General features: G+C 41.9%; 1 protein-coding gene across 1 annotated transcript; it reads right to left on the reverse strand.

Moving 5' to 3' along the window:
* Positions 1–3,124: 3,124 nt before the first annotated feature.
* Positions 3,125–7,316, reverse strand: LOC136293532 (basic helix-loop-helix transcription factor scleraxis-like). The gene is made up of 2 exons (XM_066190400.1): positions 6,852–7,316; positions 3,125–6,703 (listed from the first exon to the last, which is right to left on the reverse strand). The coding sequence occupies exons 1-2, from the start codon at positions 7,314–7,316 to the stop codon at positions 6,653–6,655; spliced, it is 516 nt and encodes a 171-aa protein (XP_066046497.1). The 3' UTR covers positions 3,125–6,652.
* Positions 7,317–12,858: the final 5,542 nt, after the last annotated feature.

Genomic DNA, 12,858 nt, shown 5'->3' on the forward strand with positions numbered 1-12,858 from the left:
ACTCTTGAAAATTTCAGGGTCTTGTAACTTCTTTTTATACTGCTGCTGGTGTCTTTGGGAGACATTTATTAGTTAATAAGATACAGATATCCTCTTTCACTGTTACCTAGTTTGGCATTCACAATCTCAAGTCCTTCTCCATCATTTCATTTGCACAGACACAGTAGTTAAGACTGTGTACTTCTCTACTTGTAATATTCTTCTAAGTTACAACTTTTAACAGATTTTCCACCCAACCAGATGTTTCAGACAAAATTCAGGGAAGGTCTAATAATCACAGAAAATATTGTCAAAAGGAATCTTGGAGAAATTTGTATCCAGTGTGGGGTTTGCTTTTCTTGCAAAGGCTTGTCGTGTCTGTGGTGTGCAACACCTCAAAAATAATTTTCTGCTTATCATTTTCCATCATATGTTTGTGTGGTGCATTATTCCTGCCAAGTGTGGCACTACCAACATTTCTACACTGAAACACATCTTTTAAAGAACATTTCTTGTTCTATTTTTCTATGAGTTAATCCCTGGTTCTAATCGGCCCTCCAAAGTTGTTACCTGTAAATTTAACCATCCTCCAAACAAATAATTAAAAACTTTTTACTAATTCAGACCTGAGAAACAGACCCCTGCCTCTGACTCTTTCTATTTTTAAAAATCCCCTTTATAGGCCTGTTGACTTCCTACTTTCTCCAGGAATCTTTTTTGCTCCTCTCTTGATATGCATATCTGGATGCCCCTCATCTTGTCTGGCATAATAGACCCTGGCACTGACCAAAAGTGTTGGTTTTTCCTGTGAAGTCCTTGATTCTTCTTTTTATTCTATTCTACAAACTTTCTTTCCAGAGAGCCTTAAGGTCATCATTTCATAAAATCACCGGAAAATTAGATTGAAAAGGACCTTTTGAGTTATTTGATACATCTTCTATTTTCAAAGCAAGGCTGACTTCAAAGTTAGACCCAACTGGGCCCTCGCTCTGTCAAGTTCTGAGGCTCTCCAAGGAAGAGGCTTCCACAGCCTCCCTAGGTGACCTGTTCCAGTGCTTAACCGTGCTTGCGGTGAGAAACTTTCTTCCTTAAGTAAAAGAAAATAAAGATTCATTTATTGCAACTTGTGATTTTTGCTGCTTGTGCTTTCACTGTGTATCCCTTGGGAAAGCCTGGCTCTACCATCTCATGCAGCTGTTGCGACACTGTTTTTGGTTTTCCGCTTTCTTGGCTTTCTTGTCTCTGTTTTAACCACCTCTCTTCCCACGGCCTGTCCTGGGTGTCCTGTGTTCCAATCCTCTTACTGTCTCAGTGGCTCTCTGCAGTGATTATTTTTGCTAAAGTCACCTTTGTTTCTGATACAAAGGATTAATTTGAAGCTATATAGTGAAATGATTCTCCCGCCCTTTATTTTTTACTGTTTGACAAAGATGTTATCCTTCTCTCATCCTGCATCTTTTCACCTGACATAGAGTTGGTATTTCAGATTAAAATGAGCTCTGAGAGTTCATGTTTTCTCTACTTATTTGTTTGGAGACTTCATTTTGCTGCTTTTCACACGGAAGATGTTATTTCCCTAGGAAAACTGAGCTTCATGGCACCCTTTCAGGATAGAGCACAGCTGTCTGATCTTATCTGGGCCTGACAGATGCCTACCCCTCCCACCAAGCTCCACTGTCTTATTGAAAGAATTACCTGTTTCTGCAATCTTTGCACTTAAAAATGATCTGCATACATATGCTTGGAAAGTAGGTCTTATTTTAATAATGTGAAGGAAATACAATAAGATGTTGGAGAGAGATGCCATAACTAGTAGAATTACTTTTATTGCCTCCTTGTTCCATCACCCATTTCAGTGTAATTGTCTTATTTGTATTGGCTTCTCCTTTGGAAGAACACATAGCAATTTCCAAATGTTTAATTAAAACCTCACAACAGTACTGTGATGTGAAGGTAGTAAATGAAAGAGAGGAGATAAGGCCTCTCTAAAGCAACTTTTGTCTTAAGTATTTTGTCACATTTTATCTGTCACCAAAACAGGGATCACTTTCTTTGGTGCACCATAGTTTACTTGTATCAAGATGTCAAATCCTTGCAAAGAGGGAAATTTCTTGGCATCATGGGGAATATCCTCCATGGTGGGCTGCTGGTTACTCTTCTTTATTCATCCATGCCTTCTCTTTCTCCTTCCTTTTCTGAGGAAGCCTGTAATCCTTGCTGTACAGTGTCAAAAGTGGGATGAATCTTCAAGGTTTCTAAGACTTTGTATTATGTTGTAACAGCTAAAGGATTTCACTTGAAATAAGAACCTGGGCTGCCTGGATATGAATGTATATTCAAATTTTGAGAAAGTTCTTGAAGAAATACGTCCAGAGCAGCCAGTTTAGTTCTTCTCACTATTGAGAAATGGCTTTTTTCCCCCCTAAGCTTTCATGAAACTCAATGATACTTTTTATCTCAGTAATAATTTTATTTTTGCCCCCACAATCCTCATGTTGATTCGTTAGAAACATTTTTCTTCAACCTTCAAAGGATTCCTGGTGTAAGAAATCTCCCAGATCTCTTGCCTTTGTAGCATGCTGTCTATCTTAGCTAATTTTATATAAATTATTTCTCCTCACCTTGAATTATCCTGTAGCTCTTACTATTAATCAAGACGTCATTCTCTCTTTTCGAAGGTGTTATTTAGGCACTCACTTTAGGTTTTATGTAAATTTGGTGATATTCTCTTAGTGTAGTGACAACAATCTCACAGTTCAACAGGTCAAAGCACAGAAACATGGCAGGGACTGCTCACACTCTGGGTTCTTTTGCTTGTCTGCCCTGATGAGCTTCCACTGATGAATCAACCTCTCCCTTTCTTCTCCCTGCATTTTGCCCCATCCTTTCCCTCCCTCCATCTCCTCCTGTGTTTGGCACTTAGGATATTGTACAGGCCCTGAGCAGAGGAGCTCACTTTTCATTTTCCCGAGCTTTCCACCCTCTTCCCTTCTCTCCTGCCAATGCACACACATGGTGCAATCATACATGTTGGTATGCTGCTGAAATCTTGGAGAGATAGATTTGAAAAAGGTAAAGAAAAACATTAAATTCTTGTGTCTTGAGAGGACTATAGAGGAGAACTTCCATCTTACTCATTGCAGTTTATTGTTTAAATTAGTAACAAAAATACTGTTCGTTTTAGCAAATATAATCACATTTTGCAAACAAATACAGATTTTTGTAAAGAAGCAGATTTTCCATGAAAGGAAGCTTCTGTTTTGTAGAACAGAAGTGAAAATAGAAGCTAACATATGAAACTACTTTGACTTACATTATGATTAATTCATAAATAACCAAGAACTATGTTCAAATGCTTCTTTAAACTTAACCAGTAAAATGAAACAACATGATTTATTCACTTTGCTTGGTGCTGTTTTTATACAGTGATGTAGCAGAGTAAGTACAATGATTTATCCAAAGTACTATGCTTGGATTATTTTAACAATAATTTAATAGAATCTGAGACCAAATGGTGTATATCTCACTGTTTCTGCTTTATTCATGCATCATGTAAATTGAATATCCAAGTGTTTACAGGAAAACAAAGCTGGGATTGACATCAGGCATGCCTCTGTTCATACATACAGAACAGAATGCACTCATACAATAAGTCAGACACCCAATATCTGCAGAACAAGAGGCTGTTTGACACCTCTGGAAAAACTCACATCATTCCAATGCCTCACCATCAAGTAAGATACTTGCTCTCAGACACCCTCAAGATTTTGACTTGTATATTTGTGCATGCCATGAATAACACTGCTCCATGAATAAAAAAATAGGACTGATAAGACACACAAGCTCATACAGTAAAAGCTCCGTAAAACACCTAATGATGATGAGCTCTTTATATGTGCAATCTGAGCCCTCGATTCATCTGTGTCTCCAGAAATTAAATTCTTTTTCCCTTGATTTATAGAAAACTCATTACAGAATAAGAGCTCAATCCTCTTTTTTTTTTTTTTTTTTTTTTTTTTTTTTTTTTTTTTTTTTTGCTCTTGGGGTTAGAGGAGTTTTACATTACAAATAAATTTTAGCAAAGTGAAGGGTTTGTCCCCAGTTTTCCTTATTTAAATACATAGAATTACACATATACAAATGCTCCTCAGAGAAATCACTGTTATAATTGCTTTGGATAGACATTATCTGTCTATACCATAAATATTTGAGCCACAGAGCTCTGGGGTCTAATTTCTGCCACAATCAATCAGTGCTACTGATATTCCTGTATTATGTAGTAATTGAAACCCTGAGAAAAATCTTCAAGCCCAGTTGAATTCAACAGTTTATCCTGAGTAAAAAGAGAAGAATTTAATGTTACACTGAACCACATGAAACAGGAGAGAAGGCTAAGTAGTTAGGGCCTGCTCCTGCTTTTGTCATTGAAAAGCATTTTGTATAAACCCTTTACAAAACTAGGGAGACAAAATCCCATTTAAAAGGAGAACACAAAATTCCTATAGGATTGTAGAATTTATTCATGAGAGTTTCGAGTTATAAGATTTCAGCTCATACTTTGGTACAAAAGTGGACCTCACATTTTGTACTCATTTCCTTTAATAACTAAGTATAAAGATATCTTATTAAATCTAAATATACTTCATTTGCCAAGAGCTACACTAAAACCTCTTAAAACTGCAATAAAATCACAGCATTTTGAAAACCTGAAATAAATAATTTTATTGTCTTTCTTACAAATATAAAAATTCAGAGCATGCTGAATGCAAAATTTTCATAAAATTGTTTGAAAAACTGCATTATGTTTTGCCATTTTAGGGTATCATATGAAATGATACAACTAAATGAATAAATTAGTGATAATTGTCTATAAAGAGGTCAGATGCTGTGGTTTAATGTGTTCATAAGAATGTAGGGCCTAACTGTAAGATCATCTTTAATTGTAGAGAAAAAAACTTCTTAAAAGACAAATATTTTCAAATTGATTAAAAAAAATACAGGAAGATAAGTTTGTAGAACTCTATACCCACACACAGAGGCCGACACAACACAGAAATTAAAAAACACTTTGTATAAAGCTGTAAAGAGTTCCAGCTTCACAAATCAGTGCCAAAGCAAGCAAAGACCATGATTTGGCAGCAAATGAAAATTCCCCATTAAAAAAATGATTAATGATAGAAACCTTCTAAAAACAACAACAAAAAAATTCCTCTCAATCCAGGAAAACACAGCCTGTAGCTTTTAATAACTGAAGAGGCTGATGTGATGTGGACTTTGCTTGGGTATTTTTCTTTGTTAGAATTCAAAGGAAGAGCTCATTGCATTTCTGTAGGTAGAGCAGGTTTTTCCTCACTGTGCTACAGAAAAAGTGGCCAGAGTGTTTTGGGCAGGGGAGAAGGGAAACTGAAAAATGAAGTTGTGTAGGAGTACACCACGACCTTGCTCTTGCCAAGTCAAGTCCTTCATAACGACTGCCAGCATTTACTTTGCATATATGTAGGGCAAGAAGAGAAAAGAAAAGAAAGTGAACAACACAGTGCTGCTTCTCCAGTCCTCATGTTTGGCAGCAAGGCTGGCCAGGAGCACTGCACAGATGGCATCAGGGGAGGAAAAAGGAGACAAGTTTTCCTTGCAGCACTTGGAGTGGTACAGTTACCAAGCTCTTAAAGACTACAGAGTGCTTCCCAAAGTAACAAGTTAAGATTAATTAAATCCTAATTAATTGGATTATAAATAGCTATAAAAAACATTGCAGAATTAACCTATCTCTGTGTTTCTTAGAATCCAGCATTACTGGGGTTTAAGATTTTAGCCTGTCCAAATCTGAAAATAGAAAACGCTTATTTGTCCTTTAGAGTTACTTCTGAAAAAAAAAAATTCACAAGTTAGCAAACTGAGGGGAGATAAACAACCTCGGTGATGTACAGGGCACAGTTATGGGATGACCTGGGTGATGGGAAAAAGCCCTTGGGAAACCCTCGGTGCCAGACAGATTTAGGAGTATCCCGTGCTATTTAAAGGACTGGCACGACTCGCGGTGTTAATAAGAAAAGAGCATCGCTTACACTGCACTTCTCCCCTTCCCTCTCCCGTCCCGTGCTGCTGCGCTGCTGCGCCTGTGCACAGCCAACGGCGCTGCTTTCACTGGAAGTTTTCCGACTTTCTGTGAACACCTCAAAATAATCTTCCAGCATCGTCGAGACCTCTCAAGCATGTCAGCTGTCGGCATCAGCCCCTGTCCCCAAGGACTGGCGTGCAGCTGGAGGAGTGGGCGGCGGCGCGGCGTGCAGCCCGGGCTGGGCTGGAGGCGTAGGGCACGGCGTGTTCATGACAGCTTCCCCTGACAGGGGACACTGTCTGTTTGGAAGTTCAAGTTTCATCATGCGACACAGGTTTAGGAGGCATCAGGATCAGGGCTTGGCTGCTGAGGTTTAATATTTCTCGCGCTAAAATAGCTGCCGCGCCAGGTGCAACCGTCTCAACAGAGGCAGTGAATTTCATTTGCAAAACACCCTGAAAGAACCCCTTACAATATGAAACAAAGTGCATAAGCTTAAAAAGTAACTCTTTTAGGACTGTGCTATCTAAATGTAAACATGCAGCACGAGTGAGGCGATGTTACCCAGAGCGGTGGTACAGTCAGAGCAGAAGCGGTGCGAGACCCTCAGCCTGTTCAGAGTCCGGTTACGGCTGGGCCAGGCGATGGTTTCTCTCTTTCTCGGTGCTGTTCGATGGATAAAAGCACAGGTTAGGAGGCACCAAGGACAGCACCGAACCCTTGGTCGGCTCAATCCCAAACCTGAGGGGGATACCAATAACCACCCTCCCCACCAGAGATCTCCAAGAGCACCCTCGGGAAGCCCGGCCCTTACCCGCTGCCGCTGGTCGCTGAGGCAGAAGGTGCAGATGGACCGAGGCGCGGAGGCACCTGGTGGCGAGCAGGGCTGCGGGGGCTGAGCGGGCTGCGGGCAGGGCTGTGAGCAGGGCTGTGAGCAGGGCTGCGGACTGGGCTGAGGAGCGGGCTGCGGGCAGGGCTGCTCGGCGGCCGCCGCCTCGTCCTGCCGGCGCTGCTGCAACAGCAGCACGTTGGCCAGGTGCGAGATGTAGCTGGACGCCAGGCGCAGCGTCTCCACCTTGGAGAGGCGGCGGTCGGCCGGGCGAGTGGGGATGAGCCGGCGGAGGGCGCCGAAGGCCGTGTTGACGCTGTGAGTGCGGTCCCGCTCCCGCGCGTTGGCCGCCGCCCGCCGCCCGCCGCCGCCCCGCGCCCGCCGCCGCCGCCCCGCGCCCGCGGCCCCCCGCGCCTGCCCCGCGCCCGCCGCGCCCCCGCCGCCCCGCATGGCGCCCGCCGCCGCCCCGCCGCTCCATCACTTTTATGCGCGGCAGGTGCCTCATCGCCCCTGCTCGCCCCGTGTCCCCGCCGGCCGCGCTTGGCGGCTGCTCTCGGCCGGGGGCCGCCGCCGCCGCCGCACCTGTCGCGGCCCCGGGCTCGGCACCGGCTCGGCGGAAACCCCCCGCTCCTCCTCCTCCCGCTGCCGGGGGGGCCTCGTCTGCTGCTGCCGCGGGAACAGCGCTCCCGCATCCACCGGTGTGACCGATCCTTGGCTCCTGGTGGGGTGGACAATCCAATGCGGTTTTTACCCATTCTGCGCCCCCGTATTCCATGTCTGTTCCAGCCGTGTGTATGCGTGTGTGTGTATACGTGTGTCACAGGATCATTCAGGCTGGAAAAGACCTCAGAGATCATTGAATCCAACCTTTGACCAGTAGACAAGATGATGACCTTGTCAACTAAGCCATAGCATTGAATGCCATGTCCAGCTGTTTCCACCTGAACACCTCCAGGGCTGGTGATTCACCACCCCTCTGGGCAGCCCCTTCCAATGCTTGAGAGCCCTTCATGTGATGAAATTCTTCCCAATGTCCAGCCTCAACCTGAAGGCTGTGTTCTCTTGTCCCTTCACTAGTTGCCTTGGAGAAGAGCCTGGCCCCCACCTGGCTACAACTTCCTTTGAGGTTATATTTTGGCTGGAGTGGGTTAATAGATGGAGGTGGATTTCATCACCTTCCCCAGGCAACACTAGGCACACATACAAATCCAATTTCTCATTCTGTTCAGAATGAGTGTCTGCCTCAATCATTTACTTATTAAAAGGTCATCAGAAGCACTAATTGATTACACCTCTTTTCTTCATAAAAATTTGACATCCTGCCTGAGCTCAGAGACTCATGAAAGGTCATGGCAGAGGTTTACTCAAATGAATCATCTCTACCTGATTAAGCAGCCTTGACTGACTCTCCTTCTGTGGTTCTGGAAGGTTATTTGGGATAGCCTAAATATGAATCCTTCTTCCCAAATCAGGGCTGGATTAGCAGTCATATCTCTCTAATCATGGGGTACACACTAAGGGTAGGCAGCTGCTTAGACATGTTTGGCTGGGACTCGTGCCCTCTCAAAATACAGCTGGTACCAACAGCCAGGGCTGCATCTCTGCAGTACTTTCCTCTGCTGGGATGGCAAAGTGCTGGTTTATGTTGGTTGCACTTTCTGTTTGGGCAGAAGTTGCAGAAAAAATGGACAAACAGCTCTGTCAGCCAGTTGCAGCAGTATCCTACCCTGGCCTATAAATGAGTAACAGTTCTTTCATGTGATTTTCCTTTATATTACTTGGGAGAAAGAGGGGGAAAATCTTTTGATTTCCCATTGGATGATGTTTTGGAGATTTTTGTGATTTCCATAGCGAAATATTGCTGCAATAAAATTAGCTTGAGGTTGAGGTGTTTGATAGCAAAGGCTGAAGAAGTTAAAGCCTGGGTGGGCAGGTATGTGCCATGCCAGTGATCCAAAGGAATTCCTTTGGGGTGAGAGCAGGATGTGGCCCTTCATCATCAGATGCTAGGGGAAGCTGTGCTTAAAGTCATGCAGTTTTCCTAAAGTTTGTGAATATAACTATATCCTACTGTCACAGTAGGATATCCTGTCTGCTTAACCACTCGAAAAGTAAATGATCTAGAAAGTTCTGGAGTTGATTTTCGGCCCTTAGAAGAGCTGCTTTTTGAAGTCTCCAGGTAAGCCTGCTCTGTCCTTCATGCAGGTTTCTTCCTTTTTGCCACCTCCAATATTTCTAGAATGAAATTCCTGACCAGACAAAGTCAATGAAAAAGCTCCCATTGACTTTAATGGAGCCAGGATTTCACCCTCGATATGTTCTGCTAGCTAAGCAGCAGCGGAGATAATTGATTCTTTGTCAGACTCACTCATTTGCTTACCAGTGTTTTCCTGTCCTTAGCATCTCATTTTTTTTATTTTTTTTAAAATTTTTATATTTTTTAATTTTTTTGTTTTTTAATTTTTTATTACCGAAGGTAAACCAAAACAAAATCAACCCTCTTCAACAAAAAGAACCCCAAGACAAAGCTAAAACTAGTATTCTCAAAGTCAGAATTTCTGGCTTATTTGATAAACCAAGAACGGAAAAGGAGGAAGCCATACTCAGGAAGAAAATGATGCTCTGTCTGCAGAGAAAACCAGAATGATTTTGTGTGACTTTACAACAATAGCTAATTTGGGGGGTTAAGGACAAAGGAGTGGCTGAATTATTCTTGTTGTGTTTCCAAGGCAGTTGGAAATAGTAGTGCAAGAAATGTGTGGTTTTTTTTTTTTTTTTTTTTTTTTTTTTTTTTTTTTTGGTTAGATAAGGAGGCTTGTAAAAAGGGCAAGATGCTGGTGACTTTAATTACTAGGTTATTGATTGGGATAATATTTATGCAAGTGCTAGGGGGAGCGTATTCCTCAAGGAAGGTGCAGCATTGCTGTTATTTTACAATTTGCTGAATCACTAATAGCGAGCAAGAATGGGGCTGCATGAATGCAAAACACAAGAGTGGGCAATATATTATGTGCAGTGATAAGGTTCTGCCTGAAATTTGCCTTCGTGCTACATGGAGAATGTTATCTGATATCCATTGTAAGGAAGCATTCAACAATATTCAAAAGACTGGAAATATGAAGTATCTCACTGATTAGTTGCAGTCTAGTGGCTGGTATTTCTTTAATTTGCCTTTATTTTTTGAAGAACAGCGTTAATAGGAAATAAAAAAAAAAAGAATTCAGAAGAAAGCAATTTGGAAAAGCTATACCTATGAAAAGAGCAAGTTATTTAGAGGATAACAAAAGAAACAAATCTAAATTAGCAACGCTGAATGTCTCTGGTCACAGCCGCCAAGCCTTCCAAATGTATTTCCATTAAATAGGGAGTATAACACAAAATTGTTCACTTGTTGAAAAAAAAATATATATTCAGAGACAAAAATGCCTTTAAAAAGAAGTACTTGAATGTTTGCAGCCTCATTCTGTGCCTGCAGGTCACACTGACTTCAGTGAGACACTTGTTTATTCAAGAGCAGAAATATGGCAGTATCCTATGGACAAAATTTTTGGGTTTTTTTCCCAACTGTTCATATTTTTCTGCCTCACTCCATGGTGCTTCTTGCCACATGCCGTGTTTTTTGAAGTATTATGCTCTGTTTGCCTTCTCCATCAAAGCCATTACACATACACATGGATTTTTATTTCTGCATGCAATATTGTTGACACGTATGAGAAGATGTATCTCTGTTGTAGGCAAAAGCTGCACAGATCTTGTACAGATTTCCAAACCACTGTTATTAACTGTTTTACTAACCAGGAGACTTCTGCACTGCTTACCTGATGAAGCAGATGCATGCTGTACTTCAATCCCATTTGACAGAAGGGAGAGTCCAGCTCTAACAAAGAGAAACAAATACAGGATGTGAATGGCTGGAAATGTCCACAGAGCTGCAAATAATAATATAGTTGACAAAATGTTATCAATTTTGTGTCTGTCTCATACTTTGGCTGGCTGTGACAACTACTGCTGTCCTTCAAAACCTGGGTGATGGAGTTGCCATTTTATTGCAATTTTTAATAAATGTGACTGCCATAAAATACCTGTTGATTGAAGAATCTTTCAAATAGCATTTTACTCTTTATAGTTTCTTTAAGAGAGTGATTTTAAGGAGAAAAGATTGAGGAGTAGTCAAAATATGGGATGGTGCAAGAGAATTTTTTGGAGAAGGAGGACTGGCACAAGGCATGTTAAAAGAGGAAAGGAGGTTAATCAAGAGGTGGACTCAAGGCTTCATGTGTTAAAACGCTGTCAGGTGGGATGGTGAACCTTCCAGATTGTAATAAATATCCTGCACACATTTTGAGCTCTCAGTCTGCTACTGCAGTGCAAGTTCCCAGGCAGGGGAGGAGCAGGAGCAGCTCTGCCCTGCACTGCTGGTAGTTGATTAATGTGGGATCTAACAAGTCCCTTCTTGATATTCCAGCCAGCCAGATTTAGCATGACACTTATCTCTTCACTTGCAATCTCTTCACTTACAATCTCTGTTCTTCATCTGAATTGATCTGTGCCACGATTCTCTGGTGTGTTAATGAGTTTTCTGTGTGGTGAAGTGCTAGAGGCCTTGTTAAACACCAGGGACATCCTGCCTACTGCATTTTATTTATACACCCACTCTGTTACTCTTGACAAAAAGAAGCTGAGTTGTTTATCTTTAAGTTTTTTGACAAAAAATTTGTCTTACTGTAATTTTCTCTGCTCTGGCTGCCCACAGAGGCAAATCCAAATATATTATTCACCTGCTATTTCAAACCCATTTAAACTTGCCAAGTCTAAGTGGTGTTTTACACCATTGTGCTGATACTCTCAAAGTTGTTATTAACTGCCTCAGAAGTAATTTTTGATTGTGGTTGCATTCAGCAGAAAGATGACAAGGCATGTTCTTTTCCCTGTCAGGCTGAAGCGACGTAAGGACAATACACCTGCCCCTGGAAACAAAATGTTTTGGAAGCAGTGTTTCTGCAGAGTCTGTTTTGTTCATTAAAGCTGCCAGAGCCCTCCCTTGCCTGCTGCCTTATTTCACTGCTTTTAAAATCCATCCTGAGAGAGCTTGGTTAGTGTTTGGGAAGGTGTTGTCTAGAACTTTCAGCTGTTGTGCATGGTTTGGGAGCTGAGATCCTTTGCTAATCCATTTGGAAATCCCTGCGTTGGTGAGAAACCAGGCCTTAGATGAAACTGTGGTAGATTGGATCTCTTCGTGTGGCTGACTGGCTAGACAGGAGGGGCTCTCCCACTCTCCTGTACTTTGCCTCAAACACAAAGCCATGCCTCAAACATGCACTGCAGAACTGTGGTTTTATAGGGAAAAGGGAGAGTGGGAGCACCACCCAGCAAGGTGTCGTGCTTTTCAAACTCTTCTCATGACAAAGCACCAACAGCTCATGCTCTCTGTCCACTTCCAGATGCTGTCACATGATGGTCAGTCTGTGTAGTGTTTTACTACCCCACACCCTATGTTTTTGCCTTTCCAGAGACTAAGGGTTTCTGGATCTATTTTGCAATGTGTCATGATCCAGGCTTACCAGCTTGTGTCACTGATGGAAATTCAGCTTTTCTGGAGTTTTCTAGGTCACTGAGAAGCAGAATGCATAGTATTAAATAGGTATTGAATTTTCACACAGACTTGTGTTTGCTTGGTTGGTTTTTTTTTAATAAAGGTGGAATGCTGCTGTAGAAGTCCAACTGAATTTTAGTTACAAAAAATACTCAGCTACTGTAATAATGAACAGGAACATAAGATGTAGAATCATGCAATTGTGTGGAACAGCTATTGCAGACACTTCAAAATGCTTATTGCGATTTGTTTTGTTCCATCATCCCCTCCCAATCATAGTTACATCTGCCAAAAAAAGCTTTTTTCACCCCATACTTCTACTTTTACAATATCCTCTTATGAAGAGCACTATCCTGCACAAGGTTTTGTAGGTACTTTAAAGAATGTATTTCCAACAAT

This window comes from Chamaea fasciata, unplaced genomic scaffold, assembly GCF_029207755.1.
Source record: "Chamaea fasciata isolate MVZ Bird 193981 ecotype frontalis unplaced genomic scaffold, bChaFas1.0.hap1 SCAF_8, whole genome shotgun sequence".
In the NCBI taxonomy this organism is placed as follows: Eukaryota; Metazoa; Chordata; class Aves; order Passeriformes; family Sylviidae; genus Chamaea; species Chamaea fasciata.